Here is a 19519-nt window from a genome sequence, read left to right as displayed (position 1 = left end):
CCTGGCTAAATGGCGTGGAAAACATGCACATGTGAAATTAACGATTATTAAATTTTTTTATTTTTTGGATTTTATCTTGCTGCCGTTTAGATGGTATCTCATATGCATACATATTTGCTTAATCAGAATGAAATCATTAGGCAGCAAGCGGCACGTATAAATTATGACCGCAGGCAATGAAGTAATCCAATCCAGAGAGAAATGTTGTGCTGAATGGAAAAGATTATTCCGTTCCCTTTGATTGCCCCTCCCTCCACCAACAATGAAAATAAATCAATTGTTTCGATTGTATTCAAAGTGTTTTATTTTAGTCAATTGTGTGATTTTGTCTTTAAATGTTTATCGCTTGTAACTATTTGTTCATAACCTAATTTGTGAAATTCAAAATTTGAGTTTTAAACAAAATAAATTCTAGCTTTAGGTTTATCTTCAAGTTGTTAACTATACAAGAAATGTCGGTTACTTATTAACGTTAGCATTATTATCGTTTAAGTAAACATTGCCGAAAAAACTAACGCATATTATGCATAAGAATATATCGTATATTTATAATTTATATTTATTTATATGTACGAGTGTCTAATTTGCTGATATGGGATGCTAAACTTATAAGGTTGTACAATACAAAATACATAGGTATGTTCTATACATACGTATATACATACATATATATATATATATGTATATGTATATATCTATACGTATAATATGAAACTGTTTGTTTGCAATACATTTCGAGTAAAATTAATTAATGCTTACGAAAACCTCACAAGAAACACAGACTGCATTTTGCTTAAAAGCGAATTCATTAATTAAATTAATAATTACAAATTAACGCAAATATTTGCCAAGTATTTATGTATGTATGTATGTATGTATGTAGGTATTGTACACATGTAATTAGCTACAATAATTAAACCTGAAATTGTAGATGTAAATGATTTTTATATTTATAGGCATTTCTTTGTTAATTTGTAGTAGATTTCTCAAACGTAAGCTTGCACATTTCATTTCATTTTCTTAGTATTTTTTTGTGAATTCTTTTAAGTATTTGGGCGTATTTTTTTATTTTATTATTATACATAAACAACAGCTCTCCTTTGTGTTTTTGTAGACGGCACACGTCAGCTGGTTGAAGCGAAAGGATAACACACTTGATGTGGTTCTTCAGAACCAATACAGATCCTTTGATGATTCCTGCACTTGAGCTTCCAAGCCTTTGTGCGGCATAGCAAATGAAAAAGGTAAACAGAGAGAATATTTTATTAAAACACAAACGTAAGAATATACATATGAAGAGGGTTGTCATGTCAACGCAATAAACTCTGACAACGCCGGCATGTAAATCGCCTTTGATGTAAACACAGAGTCGGATGGTGTGCATTGGTCAAGTATACTCGTACACACCTGCCATTGTTGGGTAACTCGAGTAAGCCGCCGCACTTTCCAGCGCATGAGCCGTCTGCTGGTCGTGGTGTAACCTGAAATGAGAGAACGAGCCCAGTTGGCCCCCAAAGGAGGCAAAGGGTGAGGCGAAATGTTAGAATGGCTGCTACAACAATTCAAAGTGTAACTAATACAGTAGACATTGCTTAAGAGCTTCAAGCTCTTATACACATAGTTAGATGAGAACTTGGAATTGGCATCCAGTTAATAACTGACCTAGTCATCTATTGCTTAGAAAAAAATTACATCTAATTTATAAATAAAATATTGGTAAAAGAACTAAAGCAGATACAGCAGTTAGAGCTGTAGGTAGGTAGGTGTAGAAACGCTCATTTCTTCAACAAAACAAGAGAGAACGCTACAGTCGAGCAAGCCCGACAGTGAAATACCCTGTACCCGGGAAATTCAAAAAAGTAAAATAAACTCGTCCTTTCTCGGACTTAGGAGAATCTGGATACCAACTTTGGTTATTCCAGCCTTTATGGTTTCTGAGATCCTTGCGTTCATCCAGACAGACGGACGGACAGATTGGCAGACGGACGGACGGACATGCCTAAATCGATTTCTCTCGTCATGCTGATTCAAAATATATATTCTATATGGGGTCGGAGATGCTTCCTTCTGCATGTTACATACTTTGCACAAACCTAATATACCCTTTTTACCCTACGGCTACAGGGTATAATAATGAGAAGCACATAGAACATGTCTCATATTGTCCTTAGTCAAATAATATTTGAGTCACATAAAAAAGGGACAAAAAACCGATTAGTTTCTAGGCATGTGAATTACTTTCCATAATTTGTAAATTCAAAACTCCAAGAAGCAATACAGGGGATTAAATTTTAACAATTAAACTTATTCCTTTAGTTCGGTCACTTTTCCGGTTTTCCAATTGTTAAAATATTGAAACTTAAGATATTTAATATTCAAGTCAAGGGAGAAGGTCCATTTTATGTTGGTTTGGAGTGTTTTGTGTATTCATTTATACTTGTATGCTTGACGAATTTTCCCTGCTTTGTCTAACAATGTTTATGTCAATATACTTTAGGGATTTGAAGGGGGAATTGGAATTGCTCATATCATTCCACTTGCTTCGTCTTAAGCGTCTTCTACTGTAATCGAACTTACCTTGAACCATGACTGTACTGCTGTGGCAGTCTCAACAGGCTACCGTATTGCGCCATATTGTGGTGATAGGCATGCGCATGTGCCGCGTGCGCATGCGCCGCATATCCATAGTGTGCTGCCGCCGCATGCGGCACCCAAGGATCTGTGGCGTAGCCTGTGTCCGTCGCTGTGCCGTACAAGTCGCTAACCTGTTGCGTGAGAAGGAGAGATAGGAGCAGAGCAGAGATGCACAATCAGCTTGGACCATTGCACTGGGGCCGAATTACAACTTATTTAAAATGCCAAGTGACCGCTGTGCCTGCAGAAGCTAAGGACCATTGGGTCCGAGCGCATTTTGTTATGGCCGCCAGGTAATTGTTGCTTGCATGACAGTTAATCGATTTCGATGCTACTTTTGGCATTGTCTGGCACTTGGAACTCACCTGTGGATGTGTGGGCGCGGGTAGGGGGTGCACGTAATTGCTGTTCCAAAACGATGGTGGGAAATTGCGAGTTGACATTGGACTGTTGCTTTCTAGAATAACAAAGCATCATCGAATGATTATTGTACAGTGTTGGCAATTTGGATCAGTGTGTATGGGACTTAAAGTGGCTATAAAATGGAATTTATAATTCAAATTGTAAGAACTAATAATAAATACTCAAATGATTTCATTTAAACAAAGATGCTTCTCAACCCGGGCGCGCTCTATTTGAGGAAGTTACTGGAATTTATTATAGATTTTTCGAAATTGCAATAAGAGTGGGGGAACAGAGAAAATGAATCAATTGGGTGCCCGAAAGGACAGTTAGAGGGGCTGTTACTGAGACACGAGCGCACAGGAGACCTTGTCAAGCTTTATCTTTCAAAGGCACGATTCGGTAATTGTGGAATCTTGAGAGCTATCGTTGACCATATATTGAACCAAAAAATATAAGTAAAAGTTCTGTTTTACACTTTAAAATACTTTATTCAAATATAGTGGGCTTTTCATCACCCCAGAGCATTACTTTAACCATACAATGATTAAATAAACGACACAACACAAGGAGCACAATTCTGAAAGAGGTGGGCAGTGAAGAGGAACTGAATGGCACGTCGCGTTGTTGCTTGCGGCGCCACGGCTTGTTGCAAATAACTGCGCGGAATGTTTAGTGGGGTCCGTGTTCAGGATCATCACTTGTATTAAATGTTTGTAAATCTACGCGCTTATGAAAATGCACAGCAGCGTCAGCAGCGGAGGCAGCTCCCAAAGACATCTTCATTACATTGGGAAGGCGCACGAAGTGTACGAGTAATGGAGCCGCTGCAGCGGGCTGCTGTTGACGTTGGAAAATTGTTGCCGAAAATAGCAACAACTTTTGGTTGGTTGGCAGCGTCTGTGGCATGCACATATGCAGCCAGCCCTTGCCCCTTCTTCATCTGTTCTGTGGGCTCTGAATCGTCTCTGGAACGATTCAGAAACATACATAGGCGCATGCATTTGCGTTGACAACATTCCAAACTCAATTCGAGAGAAAAATATACAACAACTGCTGCAGTTGGACGCTGAGGCGGGTGGGTTTGGCGACTTCGAGGACGAGGACGAGGACGAAGACGAGGATGTGGATGTGTAATGTTTGGCCTGTTTGTTGACTGCCGCGGCATCGCGACTTGCCAGGCACGTTGTTTGTGTGTGCACTGAATGCTGATGATGCGGCTGGTTGCCTGGCTGACTAGTTGACTGTCTGTGTAGCTGGTTGGCTGGTTGGCGATGCCGCGTGCCCATTCAGTGCAGGAGTAACAGCCGACGGCTGTCGGGCAAGAAGTCGTCATAGTCATTCACTCAGTCACTCGCTTCGACGCAAGAAGACGTCAAATGGCGGCAAGGAATTCCCATTAATGTGCAAGCCAAGCAGCGAGTATTTGCAGTTTCTGGTGCTACCGATGTTGCTGCTGCTGCTGCTGTTTTTGGCGACACGCCTTTTCTTTTCATGTTTCATGAAAGTAGCCGAAAAATTGTCAGCCTACCTGCAACTCACCTTTCACCCGGCAAGCGGCACTTTGCGCTCGTCCTACGACTAATGAAGCTGTCCAGTTTAGGGCTAAACCTAAATTTATGGCTTGGCAGATAAGCCGAAACCACACACATGGCCATCGATGCGATTGCGAGTCGCAGTCACATTTCCCTTGTCCTTTAAATAGATACAGCACGGTAATCGTAATCAAAATAGCCGCGTGTTGTGTGCCCTACAGCGGGTGCCAAGGAATTTTAAATCGAATTTCTCAAGCATCTAATTAAATAGCATTCGAAATTCGAATATCATATGAATGTGCCACGGCAAATAGCGAGCGAGCACCGAGAGGCAAAGAGACCCCAAAACACCCAAAGAACAACTGCAGTCGACGCAGCTGAGGACGAGGATGATCCACGGAATCGAAGCGTTGTTGTTGTTCTTCTTGTTGTAGCGCTGATGATATTTAAAGCAGCCCGAGTCAGCGGCAACTGAAAGTGCAAGCGTGCCACACTCTCTATATACATATATACATATATGCTAGTTGTTGAAGTTGTTGTTGTTGTTGTTGTTGTTTGGTGCTGGTATATCTCGAGTGAGCAGTTAATTGAAATGCATTTTAAAACCGTAATGAGGAATCTATGCGGCATTCGGCATTGGCACCGCCAGACGAACCGCACAACAACAGCAACACAACAAGAACAACAGCAGCGTAGACCGCATCGCATTCCGGCGACATTTCATAGCACATTCCAACTAGATATACAAACACACACACACACACACACACACATGCATTTCATGGCTTTATATATGCATTAAAAAAATTTATATAAATACTGCATAGTTTTTAAAGTACACATCAATGTAAATTCGCTTGCCTGTCTGTGTCTGTGTGTGTGTGTGCGTATGTGTGTGTGTATTTGTATTTACGACAACAAACCGCTCAGATAGACAAATGGCCAAAATGAACTTTAAATACCATTAAGCAATGCGCTGCCATCTATCTAAAAAAAAACAAAATGAAAATAAAACAATTTCTATTTTTTCTCTGTTAACCAAAATCGTGTAGGCTGAGTTCGTTTTCACTAGCGGAATGTGTTAAGTGAGCTGTCTAACCACAACTATTATGGCAATCATTAATTGCTGAGATTGGGCCTATTTCGTGATATGCATGGAATTAGAAAAAAAATTGTTGCAAAACAAATATTTGTTTATACAAGCAAAAAATTGGTTTTTCTTACAACTTCGTAAAAAAACAATCGATTATTGCATTCATATAATTGTTTTTAACCACATACGTCCGTATTTGGCGGATTTGATTATTGGAAGTTGTACCGTCCTCAGAGTTCAAAAACAATGTGAAATAACTATTCAAAGGGAATGACATACGAGGATGTGAAATTCTGAATTTCGGTCAGACAGGCAAACAATCTGCGCACAAACTGGTCAAATTCCCCAAGCATGTCATAAGTGCAATACTACTTTTTTTTTAACAGAATAGGAGTTCTATACTAAAATATAGTTTTCTGCTACAAAACCTTTTCTTGGGCTTACTTTTCAAAGCCTACTCGTAACATAACACAAATTAATGTGCTAATTATTAGCTTAAGAGCTCTATAAGTATATGTTGCTTACCTTGTTCAATTTTAGCTAATTTATTAAAAACATGTGCTTGACAGAAAGCTTATTGTACACTGAAGGAACACTTATATTTGGAGAGTAAGTTTCATAATTGCAGAAAGGTTGAATGAAAACTTTTTATGTTTTACCCATATAGTATAATAACTCCACATCATTGATAATTTTTTGTCAATGCAAAACTGCTTCGGCCGAGGACAGAGGATTTGGCATTTTTTCACGCGATATTGCATAGATTCCTGACTGTTTATATACGAGTAAGTTCGATCCAATGGGGAAGGAAGAAAAATACAGATATTATTTAACTAATAACCACAACTATAGTGAGGGAAAAGTCGTTTACAAACAAAGACCGCATTGGCCCTATTTTAAGAGTACTTACAAGAATTCTAATTTTGAAGATCTTGAATATTTTCTCCACAAAAGCACCAAAGCAGCAAAAGCACTTTTATGAAAGTTTCATCAACAATTATTGATGAAAATACATATCTCTTAGTTACGATATCTCCTTAAGTAATTGTATTAAATGGCCAATAAATATAATTTAAATAGTTGAGGACACCGCAACCCAAATAGGTTAAAATTCCCAGTTAACATTGTAACGCATTTATTTTAAATTCTATGTACTAGCTGTAATTAAATTGAATTTAAAGATGATATCTTGCCTGAATACATTTGAAGCATCATCGACCTTATTATGTGGCATGTCGTTTGCAAATTGCTTTCCCCAAATTAGTTGACCAAATACACGAAAATTTCCAATTATCGCGTGTCGAATGAAATTTAAATGCCTCACAATTTTGCAATCAAAGTGCCAATAATGGCAGCAGCTTCCATTTGCCGCACTTGCTTCATTCCGCAGCCAAACGGCAAATGGCAAATGGGAGCCACAGGAGCTGAACAAAAGGTAGACAGGTATTGCGATTGGTGGTAAATGCTGGATACACCACAAAATGTTCATTGTGTCTGTACTTGTACGTGGGTGTGGATTTCAGCTCTTAAAGCCGACTCTGAGCAACACGTACGAGCCATTACCTAGCATTATCTGTTTAGCATGCAAATGTGTGGGCCACAAATGGCTTTACAACCTGCACGCGCCTCAAGGTGACAATAAGGATAATTGATTGGGAATTGAAGCTCACATTCATTACCTTTCACTGCAGATTAGCAGCCTGCTCTTGCTCATATGGCTCTGGATATACAAGTAGTTATGGATATATGTAGATATGGATATGGACTGGCATATGCACAGCTCGTGCTCGTGTTAATGAAATTAAAACAAATTTAGAGCACTGCATAGCACATGCAAGCAACGAGCGCTAACAAGAATTCTGTACATATGTACAAAAATAAAGCAAACATACTCATACATACTCGTATATTAAAAACAACTTAAGGAAAGTAAAGGCGAAACAAGAAGGCACTACATAGACAGACAGGCATGAACAAACGAAACGTTTATCTTCATTAAAGGAGGTAATTAATTTTGAAATCGAAAGAACAAGCGAGTGGCAAGTGGCAACTTGATTTATTTGGTTATTGTGTGCGACGCACTGCAGCGACGACTCGTCAGTGGCATTTGCTTGGTTAGCACCCGGAGGGGCAGTCGAGGGGGCCACCGGCGACTGCGCGAATGCCAACGCTGTCATTTCAAAGTGAATTCAAAAAAAATAAATGTGCATACGTCATTTGAATTTGCGAGGGCTTTCTTAATGGTTTATCAAGTAGAACGCTAAAATACAATCCTGTAGGTGTACAAAAATATTTCAGCTGGGAATAACACGCCAAAAATAGAACCACAAAAATTCTAGGTCGCTGCGGCTTGAACCTAGCCCCTTGTTTATGTCTTAGATACTGTACTGGAACTAACAGGTTATGCACTACGAATAGTAAACTAATCTTTAGTTAAACGTCATTTATAAAATTAATACTGAAATCGAACTACTTAAACATCAGTGGTAGTAGTGAATAAGTTTTTTTTTATTTATTTTTTAAAAATCTTTATTCTTTCTTTAAGATTTATCCTAAGGAGAACAATTATTTAATTATATGGTTGCATTGGATTTGTTCAACCATGGTTGTACGTTATAGTGGTGAATAATACGTTAAATTAAAATAAAACAGGAGAAGTTTGTTACAAATTATGAAAAGGAATCTTCTGTTGTAAATTTACATTATTTTTTTCTATAAGTTGAACGCATGGGTTCATTAAGTAGTTGTAAAATCTGTATTAAACTAAACTAATAATGGACTCATCTGATGCAATGCATCTGATGCATAAACTCTGCCTCTATAACTAATTAGATGTCTTAAATGGACTCCTCTCATGCAATGCACCTGATGGATGAACATGTTTATAAAAAAAATAGTATATCTCACAAAATTCTGACTATGTTTTAGACTAGCACATTATCTGCCTCTATGACTAACTAGGTAACTTAAATGGTAAAATCATAACAATGGACTCCTCTGATGCAATGCATTTGATGGATAAACTAGTTTAAAAAAAATATATATCTTCTATATCGCACAAAATTGTAACTATGTTTCGGACTAGAGCATTATCTGCCTCTACGAAAACTACATATCTTAAATGGACTCCTCTGGTGCAATGCTTCTGATGGATTAACTAGTTTAAATAATATATATTGTGACTATGTTTCGGACTAGAGCATTATCTGCCTCTATGACTAACTAGATGTCTTAAATGGTAAATTCCTAATAATGGACTCATCTGATGCAATGCATCTGATGGATGAACATGTTTTAAAAAAATATTTTTTGTATATCGCACAAAATTGTGACTTTGTTTTAGACTAGCGCATTGTCTGCCTCTATGACTGACTAAATGTCTTAAATGGTAAAATCTATTAATGGAAAAAGTGCTATGTTTGCAGTTCAATTATTTTTGAAATCTTTGAAGAGTAAAGAAACAAGATTTTGTCAAAAAAAAAATTTAATTTATTCACAATCTTATACTAAATTATGGTCAGACAAGTAAGTTTAAAATGTAAAGCCCAAAATAATGTTGATTTGAGGGATATTGAGTTCGTATCTTGCTGCAGCTTCAGTATTACATAGATAGTACTATATTTTAACGACAACTGATTTTTAAAATGTGTCTACAAGTATGAGGTGAGAGTAGTACTGTGTACATATACTTCTACCATTGAAATGGCGTGCAACGTTTTAATAACTTCCAATGTTTGCGTTTCGTTTTTTCTTGAGTGTAATTATAAAATTAGTTAGTGTGCTAGTTTGTGTATGTGGTGCGGCGTTCTGGGAAAATGTAATACAAACGCAGCAGCAAACACGCAAACTGACAGCTGGGACAAGTACATGACATGCGCGGTCTTTTGATCAAAATGTTCATATCCCGACGACAAAATGGAAACGTTGGGATGCGTGAGGATGTGTGTAGGGGCTTTGGGGGGCCCAGGCCCCTAAATGAATGACACAAATTTAAATGATATATCAAGTCTGCTTACAACTTAATGTGGTTTACCTACCTTTAGCGTCCTTATTGTTGTAGTTAAGTGCTCGGGAGAAATGTTCATCGACCACACTGGCCGTATCGCCCGAGTAGTTGGTGAATACAACGCAGGTGGCCGAAAGATACTGAGCTCGTCCTTGGCTATTGCTGCCGCTGCTGCTGTTGGTGTCCAGTGGCAGATCCTTTGACATGGCACCCGTCACAGATGCCACGCCACCGACAGCGCCCCCTCCCGCACCCGCCGATGCCGCATGCAGAGAATGTGAATGCGAATGCGTGTGCCGCGGCGAGTCCGGACCCGAGCTGCAGGATGATTCATTGTGATGATGCTGTTGGGAGCCCACGAGACGCGCTGCAATCAAAGCAAACACACACACACGCACATAAACACACCGACATATCCATACGGAGATACAGAAAGATACGTCAGCATATTTTTGTGCAGAAAACATTTGTTAATTAACATTTTAATGGCCATTAAAATGCGGCAAGTGGCGTTGCGCTGCGCAACGCTGCCCAGCACGCTTTTCATCGCTGTTTTTTGTTCTTCATTCAATTTGCATTGCATATCTAGAATATTATTTTGTATAAATTATTGAATGTTAACTTGCTGGAATGCGCCAGCACCACCAGCACCACCACCACCACCAGTATACGACAGAGCAACCTACGCGACCACCACTCCGATGATTGTCAACGAACAATCTCAGCAATTTGCAAATTAATTAGTTGCGCACAATTTTGTGGCGTCCCGCTTGAGCTCTCAAAAAGAAAAACACGCACAGTGAAAGCTCTAGCAGCGGATTTTATCCTTTTAGGTTCCTGCTTCTACAAACTAGCCTTTCAAGACTTTGAGAGCACTCTAATTAATATTCATTTCGGTTCGATCAATTAATTAAATTTGCAAATGCCTGCAAAATCATGAATCATTTCGAATAAGTATTCAAATCAGCCCACCTAATACTTAGACTCAATTAGATGGTTGTTTTTAAATTAAATCTTCTCCACATACCAAATTATTTATGAATTTATATTTATTCAGGTATTGCCTATTAGTCGTTCCTTCTTCCTAACTGTCCTAAAAAGATTCGTCAGCTCCTTATACAAATTGTTTATTTTTATTTTCATTTGATTTTTAAATGATTTTTATAAAGTGCGAAGTATTATCTTTGTTTGAAGTGCAATAAGTCTTTTAGTTTAGTTGTACTCTTCCTTTTACGGCATTTGTGCCACTTTCTTAATATGCTGTTGGTTGTTTGTTTTCAAATGTTGTTTTATCTGTTTGTGCATTTTACTCTCTTTTAATTATCTATACAAATATATTCCAATCTACTCATCTGTCATTTTACACATACATTTTTAACGCTTCCCATATACCTAACTATACATACAATACACTATATGTTTTAATTATTATTTATCTATGAATTAAATGTTTGCTAGTAGAAGCACTCACTCATTGCCTTTTAAATATACTTGTATGTTTTAATATATTCCAATCTACTCATCTGCCATTTTATACATACATCTTTAAAGCTCTCTTAGCTATATATATATTTTAATATTTTATCTATGAATTAAATGTTCGCTAGTAGAAGCTTTCACTGTAGGTTAGGCTTGCATTGGTTTTGGATTTTTTATTCTATTTACGGTAGGAAACTCACCTTCAGCCTCACTGCGCGGCACTATGAGATCCTCTTCTTTGGTTTGATGCGTCCGACTGTGCAGTGTGTTAGGAAGCGCACCGCCTAGACCAGGACTCATGCCCAGGCCAGTGCTTCCTGAGCCGCCGCTGGTTGGCAGTTGGCTGCCCAGATTGCTGCCCAAAACGCCGCTACTGCTGCCAACAACACCGCCCCCTACACCGCTGCCACCACCGCCACCCAACGCACCGACTGAGCCCAGTTGTAGGCTTGAGGAGCTGGCTTGGTTGGCGACAGCGGCTGCGGCAGCTGCTGCCGTATTGTGGGCCGCTGCTGCAACAGCCGCGGCTGCCGCATTGGCGCTCACCGATGGTGGCAAGATGGGACTGCAGGGTGAATGAGAGCTGCCAGAGGCGCTTGAGGAGGCGGCCAACTGAACGCCCGATGACGAGTACAAGTCCTGGTTGAACTGCAATTATAATCGAAGGATTAGAAATAGAAAAATAACTATATTTGCAGTTCACTCAATTAAAGTAATTATGTTTTCTTAAGTGAAAAAGAAATGTGTAATTAGAATAAACCATAATACCCTTTTTATCATTGTGTCCAAAAGATGAAAGAATATTATAATATAATAATAGAAACTCTATGCCCAGTGTAAGTTACAGCAGAAGGAGGCGTGGCAGACCGCATGGCTTAGGTACAAAGGATATGACGAGTCAATTCAATATAGACATGATCGCCTGGACATTAAACTAAGGCCACCAAACTTGGAATGCAGACTTGTCTTATCCATATATGCAGAACAATTTTATTATAAACCATATATAGTCTGATTATTTATGAAGCTCCTGAAGGACCGATGGGTTAGTTAATAGGATAACGGTCTTATTTATTTAGATATCGTAACAAAGTTAAGTAAATCGGTTCTAATTCCAGTCATAGTACTTAAAACTTTTCTGTCTATTTCGATATTTTCTTTTCTACTTGTATAGTATACACTTTTTATATTGCCTCTATATTATACTACGGTTAAAGCTTACTCATATAATCATCGAAATGATTGGAACAACAAAATTTATTTTAGTTGAATGACTGAGTGGGATTGGCACGACTTTAACACTCTACAATCTTTTTAAATCTCTATTTTTAACTATCATGTAATCTAAATAAAGTTGTTTTTTTTTTACAAATATAGCCATAGGTGTACCTGTTTTCCCTTTGAAGGTATTTGACAGACTGCATAGGTCTCTCGGAGTCAATATAAAGTCTTCATTTGCACTTGACGAGAACAGTATATGTACATATGTATGTGTATATTATTTTGTGGTTCACATATTTATTTATAATCGCGTTATATATAGCGTTACCATATTTAGAAGTCCCTATTTTAGAACTTGATCTAAAAAGTGTCATTCCATACTGTCAAATTTAAATCATAACTTAATTCTGTAAAAAAACACACAGAAGTGGACTTCAATTGGTCCATAAGCCCTTCAATATAATAATGGGCGTATCAAGGATATATTTTTTTGGGGTGGTTTAATTTGATTGCAACCCTTAGACAATTTGTATGTTAATAACTCAGCAACATTATTACGCCCCCTTTTAATTGCCGTTAATACAAAATATTGTTTTTTTTTTGTGAAATGAGTTGATTACCTTTTTTCAGTTTATTGTACAATGGGGTCAAAGGTCGTATGTCAGGCGGAATTGAAATATACAATTCAAAGTATTAATATTGAACATCAGACCTCAACCAAGGGAGGCCAAATATAATCCATTTTAGCAAATATTCTTTGGATTATATGGTCGCAGAAAACAAGATGAGATTTAAAGAAAGAAGTCTATAAAGTAAGGGACAGAGAATTGACGACCTGATTCGGAACGGTGGGCTTTTAAGTTTTTAATGAAATGCATTTGCCGATAAAAGGAAAGGAAATTATGTGGAGGTAGCAGGCATCCAAAAAGCTACTGAAGACCTATGGCCGGTATGAACCAACGAGCTAAAACACTCGTTCTACATGCTTTAAGTGTATTTCTAAATGGATTTTGCCAACATTGTTGTTTGTTTGTTTTCTTTTTGAAAAGTCTAGTTTATTATTTAGCTAAAATATTTTATTCGTATTTGTGGGAGTGGGTTGGAGCGTCCTTGTTCTCCCTCTACTCATTTCTTTAACGCTGACTACATTATTAAATTAACAAGTCGAGCGATAGATTCGAAAAATATATCAGTTTACTATTTTCTAAGTATCGGAGAATAGCCGAATGGATATTTGAGTTTAGTTTCAAGTGGGTGAGGAGTTAGTGTGTGTGTGTGTGAGTGTGAGTGTGTGTGTGCAATGAATTATGAGCACGTTGAGCGCGTTTCAGCAAATTGAAAATGACACAATACGAAAATTTATGTTGATGGAAAATGCAGTGAAGCCATTAAATTTACGAGCATGCCGCATATTGTCACGCAGTCGCCGCCGAAGACGTACCGAAAAGGTTGAGGGCGTCTCATGGGGGAGGGGTTAGGCGCTGGTTAGGTCACCATGGCACCATGCACAGACAGGCGATAATCACGCCACAATCTTCAAGCTTAGCGAGGTGTCAGGCATAATGCGACGCTCGCGACAATTTACGAGCAGCAACAGCAACACCTTCTAACCCCGAACTGCTCCCTGCCCCTAGCTGCTGCTGCCTCTGCTGCTGCTGCTGCTGCTGTTTATGCTCTTTAATGAGCCCATTAGCATGGTCGCTGCTCCAAATATATGCTATAAGTGGCTGATAACCCAGTGTCATGGAGCATTTGGTGTCTTTGTGCCATGCTATGATTTCTAAATATAACTCCCCCGCACGCGCCGCTTCTCAGAGTGTTAAGGGTTAATAATGGGTTAACCAGCACGATCCATTTGAAAACTGCACTCATTGACAGCGCCATTGATTTATGTGCAACAACTATGTGGCGTTACGCGCCCCCCTATATTAAGTGCTAACCTAGCTGGAGGTTAACAACCAAAAAGTATCTTGTACGAGTGAACACATTTGCGTTCTCTTGTTCAAGGTGGCAACTGTTTGGCTGTTTCGCCTTGTTTACAAAGTCTTAATTTGTTTTTTAAGTTGTTTGCGGCAACTTGAACATCTGCGGCTTAATTAACACAACTGCCGAGTCATCTACTTGTGGGGAAAATATCTAAAAGGTGCTGAGTGTGTTGAAGAGGCAATGTCAGCTTCAATACCACATACCAAGCGCATACAAAGGGAATGTCTTAATATCAGTTTACTTGATGGGTTGGAACTAATTTTTGCTCTTTAGTAAGTAAATTAAACTTGCATCTGCTTTAATTTCTAATTTCTAAAAATGAAATCGATTTTTATTATTGTTTCATTACTTCTGCTGTTAACTAATTACTTCGTTTTATACATAACATAAAATACAATGCAAATAATATAAAATGAATGCTATAGTCAAACAGGCCGTCAGTGAAAACCCTGTACCCAAAGAGCAAAACTAGTATACCCTCTTACGCTTAATGTTCAGGGTATAATGATTTCGCTAATAACTTTTGCTTAAAATTTCCCAACTTAGATGCAATTTAAAATAAAAGTATATTATTGAATACTTATAAATAATATACACAAAGTTTAGTTCATAAGGCTGTTTAATTCCGGACAGTTTTGACGAAATGCTGTAGCAGGCGAAAAAAGGGAAGAAGGAAGATTTTGAAATAAACTAGTACTGTGGTCACAGTTAAGACATTTGTGTGCAATATTTGTTGTCTCTAGCTCTTATAGTCACTGAGATCTAGGTGTTCATACAGACGGACGCACAGACAGATAGACATGGCTTAAATGACTCGGCCGCATATGCTCATGCCGATAAGGTCGGAAATGCTTGCTTCCGCTTGCAACATTTTTCATCTTGCACAAACCTAATATATGCTTTCTAGCATTTAATTACAATTTAAATTTCAGCTCTAAAAACTTTTTTGCAACCAAAAGACCGACTAGGCTAATAGGCCGCATTATGTATAGTTCTGCCGTCCACTAAAGTGTTGGATTATTTTGCGAGTACTTGTTGTTCTTAAGATTAAAAGAGTTGTGCATTTCAGCACAATAATTATTAAGAATTTTTGGCCGCAGCTCTTACTCTTTTACCACGAATGTGATTTATCTTTGATAGCTACTACTTTTATAACCATTTCATATATTTGAAATAGGATTTTGTATACTACTATATAAAGAACTTTTTAACCCATATTTGAAAGCTCTTCTTCTATTCATGTTGATTTCAAAATACATGTATATTTGTGAAAATTTCGCAGTTGGTATTGTCATGGGTATATGCATATGAGAGCCAGATGTATTCACGGCCGAATGCATTTTTATGAAGTGCAAGCATTTGCGACAAATAATGCTGGCGAATGTATCTGTATCTGTCAGTTGTTTTAAGCACATAATCAGCGTGCCGCTTATCGCCAGACACGATCAATCGCCAGCCACATCGACTGCCATCGGCTGCCAAATTGCCAAATCGCCCCAACATGCGCAAAAGTGCAGTAGCCTACAAACAAATGCGGCCACTTGGCCACTGTGGTTGCCTGTCTGTCTCCGCTTCGCTCCTCTCCTGTCCGCTCCTCTCCGCTCGGCTCAGCGGGTAGAATGCAAAAGATACAACAGTATTGGACTTTAAATTGAAACGACGAAAGGAATTTCGAGCGACTGCAGTCGACGATGCGGTTTGTTTGGCTTTGGCGCGTACTTGTTATTAGGTGAAACGATATTTCGATTATGTTGAGCAGTCAGGATGAAAATCACACGGCATAAATCACGGGGACGGGCCCGGTCGGCGGGACAGGCGGAACACTGCCAGCCAGAGGAACCAGGGACACGTTTCGGCTGAACGCAGAGGCAGGCAAGAAGGTACCAAAGCACCGGCCACAGAGGCAACGACAGCAACAACAAAGAGACAGTTGGTCAGTTGGGCTTTTTGGGCAAACTTTTTCTTTCGGACACTGTCGCCTGAAGAGGCAACGGCTGCTGCTGCTGCTGGTTTATCTGATCGCAGTCGTGTTGGCGGCTTGCGTAGGGCTGCCAGTTGACAAAACACAAAGCGCTCCGTTTTGGGGGCTGTTTTTTGATCGGAGCTCGGCAAGAACTAATGGCGATACACACAATAAATTAACAAACAAAAAGGTTTTCCTCCGGCAATGCAGCAGCGACAAAAAAGTGTCGACTGGCAGACAAAACTGTGAGTCTCCGTCTCCAAGTTGCGACCGCAACTGCGACATCGACATCGACTGTGACTATGACTCTGACTGTGGGCAGCCAAATAAACCGGTCAGAGCAGTAGTGCTGACTCAATCTGGAGATTGGCGATTGGTTCGAAGAGCTCGAGAGGCCCGTGCACATTGGCGATTTGGAGTTTATCTGGGCCTGTTTATGGGCATGCAAAGCATAGAATCAGAATCGTGTCGTATCGGTTACTTACATAAAAGGCCAATTTCGATTTGGTGCCGCGGCCTTGTATAATTGGAACTTGCGACACAAGAATTTCTTTGTGCCCCAGCGACAAGCTGAGCAGCCTCAAGGCAAAAACAGAAGAGCCTCAAACCGGGCGCGACCGAGGGAGACGAAGGCAGAGGAGGACCCTTTTGGAAACTGTGATGTCCGAAACGCTTTTGGCATCGTGAGAACTTTTCTGTACTTGTCACAGAAATCTTCGAAATCAATGTTGGCAAAAGGGCAAGCCACAAACAAAATGCGAACCAAACAACATTGCCTCAGATTCTTTGAAAAAATTTCGTTAAAAATTTAGCGATTTGCGTGAATTCTTATGATTTGTTAGTCGATTGTAATTATGCATGGGAACACAGCGAACAAATTGGCTGGGAGCTGAATTATTAACTGCAACATGTGTGTGATAGAACTTCTGATTACTTCAATGATCTTCAAAGCATGAAAGTTTTAAAGATTAAACTCAATTAATATTGAATGAACACTAAAATTAGATAAAGGCTACAATGGTTCGTCTGCTTTCAGGCGATTTTTTTGTAACACTTCTTGGAGTTTTTTGGCAAATCAAACAATTTGAGTCTAGTACAAATAATTCTAAATAAATGTATTAAAATACTAAATAGTAGACCGGTCCAAGTAGGTTTTGTACTATATTTAGCGAAAATAATAATTTATTCAGGAGTGTGTTCTTGAAAATTTTATTTCTAGTCAATTAGTGTTACTATTGTACACTTCAGCTTAAAAATAGATTATCTGTGCATCTATTTTGCTTACTGTTTGATACTTGCTGTCCCAAAATAAAGAGCTGACTTCAATTTAGAACTATTACTAAGTATAGAATAATAATTTCGATTGTGACTTCCAACTTCGTTGTACAAACATTTATCACATTAACTGAATGTGTTTTTAGATGGAATATTACAGCTCTCTTTAGATTTGAATAAATATAAACACCCGAGACAGAGAAGACTGATAATGATGGGAGAGAAACATTCAGCAACTTTTTGCCAATCGCTGATTGCTGAAGAAGCTAAAAACTAACAGGTAATCGTCATCTCTAATGCTATGAAGTATTAGTTTTAGAAAGCTCCGTATCTATATTTAACAAAATTGTGCAGATTTGCTCATAAAAGGCCATCACCTTAGTACTCCATTATAATGCGATTAAACAGTAGTTTTTTCTTTCAACCTCTTTATACTAAATTGTTTGCTTTAAAAGCCCAAAACTACCAGAATAACAACGTATACATACACCCCTTTTCCACTTAATTGTTCGCTTTAAAAATCCAAAGTTACCAGAACAAGTGTACACTAATTTAGTTTCTCATTTAATTATGAAAAATTGAATTGAATTATGCAAATTCTTGATAGATGCGTTCAGATTTTGTTTGGGAATATTTAACATAGTTCTTGTCTGGAGAAAACAATCGTTAAAATATAGCCTATACTATTGAAGTCGTATTTCATTTCAAAAAACATACATATACTTAATCTATTGTTCGGGGTGTGCTTACTCCATTAATGCGCATCTTTCACACATATTATTTGGTTCAAATCTAAAAGTGGAAAATTAAACAACACTTACCCTTTCATATTGGTAGAAGGAACGACTTGGTCCAGCGCGCCCATACAGATATGGATAATAAGCACCGTACATTACTTCAGGGCAGGACACTGCCATCGTCGCTGCAGCAGTCCGTGGGTCGCTAGGAGGTGGATCAATCGGGGCGACGGGTGGAGCGGCTTAGAAGTTAGACCTTATTCGGACTTAAATCACACAGCACAGCACATACACGTATGAGTAACAAAGTGCAGCACTAATTTAAATTTGCCCACACAAGCACACGCACATACAACACACACACGGACACAAGGAAATCACTTCGTTTTTTCTGTGCAGGCAGTTCTTCAATAGATTTTCAAAATGGACGTGGCGTGGACGTCGTTGTCGGTCGTCGGTTGTCGGTTTGTTGTGAAGGGGCACTTGTTTTCATGAAAATTGCATTTGCAATTGCTGTTTTCTGAATCGCAGGCAATTTTCTATGCAGCTGCAGGCCACTGGCAGTTGCAGTTGCCTCTCAAACTCCAACGTCAACACACACTCCTCACCCACCGCCTATGGCCAACGACGTGGCTAGGTGAGCTCGCAAGGCCTGGTCAACAAAAAAAAACTTTGCCGCCAGTGGAGTTTGCAGTACAGTGGAGTAATTATAAAACCGGCTCTAGTTGTGGTAGCGTGTTTTTGTATTTATATTGTTGTTGTTGTTGTTTTTACTGTAGATGTTGCAATTGTTGCAGTTGTTGTTGTTGTTGTTGCCGCTGCGGTTGGCAATGGCGAATTCCAGGAATGAAAACTCCGCTCGGCTAATTATATTTACATATTGTAAAACACCATCGCGTTTGTATTAAAAGCGTTTTAATTGCATTTCTTTTACTCCTTTTCCATTATGTTTTTCTTTTGTTTAATCCACAAGCTTCTTTCTACGAATTTTTCCTACTTATTTTGTTGTTTTTTTTTTCTTTTACACTTTTTGCCTGAAACTTTCTTCACTGGTTTTGCTTTGTTTGTACCCACAGGCACTTGCAATTATCATTGCTGCAGTGTTTGTTATTATTCTTATTGTTGTTTATGCTTTTATGGGATGTTATTTTGTTTGTGTCTCTCATAATCATTTTTTGCCACTCCCTG

The 19519-nt window shown here is 38.7% G+C and overlaps 1 protein-coding gene across 1 annotated transcript; it reads right to left on the bottom strand.

Annotated features, from left to right (window-relative positions):
* Positions 1-870: 870 nt before the first annotated feature.
* LOC115634054 (protein vestigial) lies at positions 871-18511 on the bottom strand. Its single transcript, XM_030531638.1, has 7 exons — positions 18416-18511; positions 11350-11797; positions 9702-10037; positions 3000-3091; positions 2578-2765; positions 1408-1481; positions 871-1217 (listed from the first exon to the last, which is right to left on the bottom strand). The coding sequence occupies exons 1-7, from the start codon at positions 18509-18511 to the stop codon at positions 1168-1170; spliced, it is 1284 nt and encodes a 427-aa protein (XP_030387498.1). The 3' UTR covers positions 871-1167.
* Positions 18512-19519: the final 1008 nt, after the last annotated feature.

The sequence above is a fragment of the Scaptodrosophila lebanonensis genome, unplaced genomic scaffold (genome assembly GCF_003285725.1).
Source record: "Scaptodrosophila lebanonensis strain 11010-0011.00,11010-0021.00 unplaced genomic scaffold, SlebRS2 tig00000001-arrow-pilon, whole genome shotgun sequence".
NCBI lineage: Eukaryota > Metazoa > Arthropoda > Insecta > Diptera > Drosophilidae > Scaptodrosophila > Scaptodrosophila lebanonensis.
Note: the sequence above shows the minus strand (reverse complement) of the source record. Positions and strands in the feature narration are given on the sequence as shown.

Bases quoted from the DNA above. Each gene is read 5' to 3' on its own strand.
- LOC115634054 (XM_030531638.1), bottom strand. From the start codon at position 18,511: ATGGCAGTGTCCTGCCCTGAAGTAATGTACGGTGCTTATTATCCATAT. The intron at 11,798-18,415 runs GTAAGTGTTGTT...TTATAATTGCAG, and splicing joins CCTTCTACCAATATGAAAGG to TTCAACCAGGACTTGTACTC. The intron at 1,218-1,407 runs GTGTGTACGAGT...TGCCGCACAAAG, and splicing joins GAGTTACCCAACAATGGCAG to GCTTGGAAGCTCAAGTGCAG.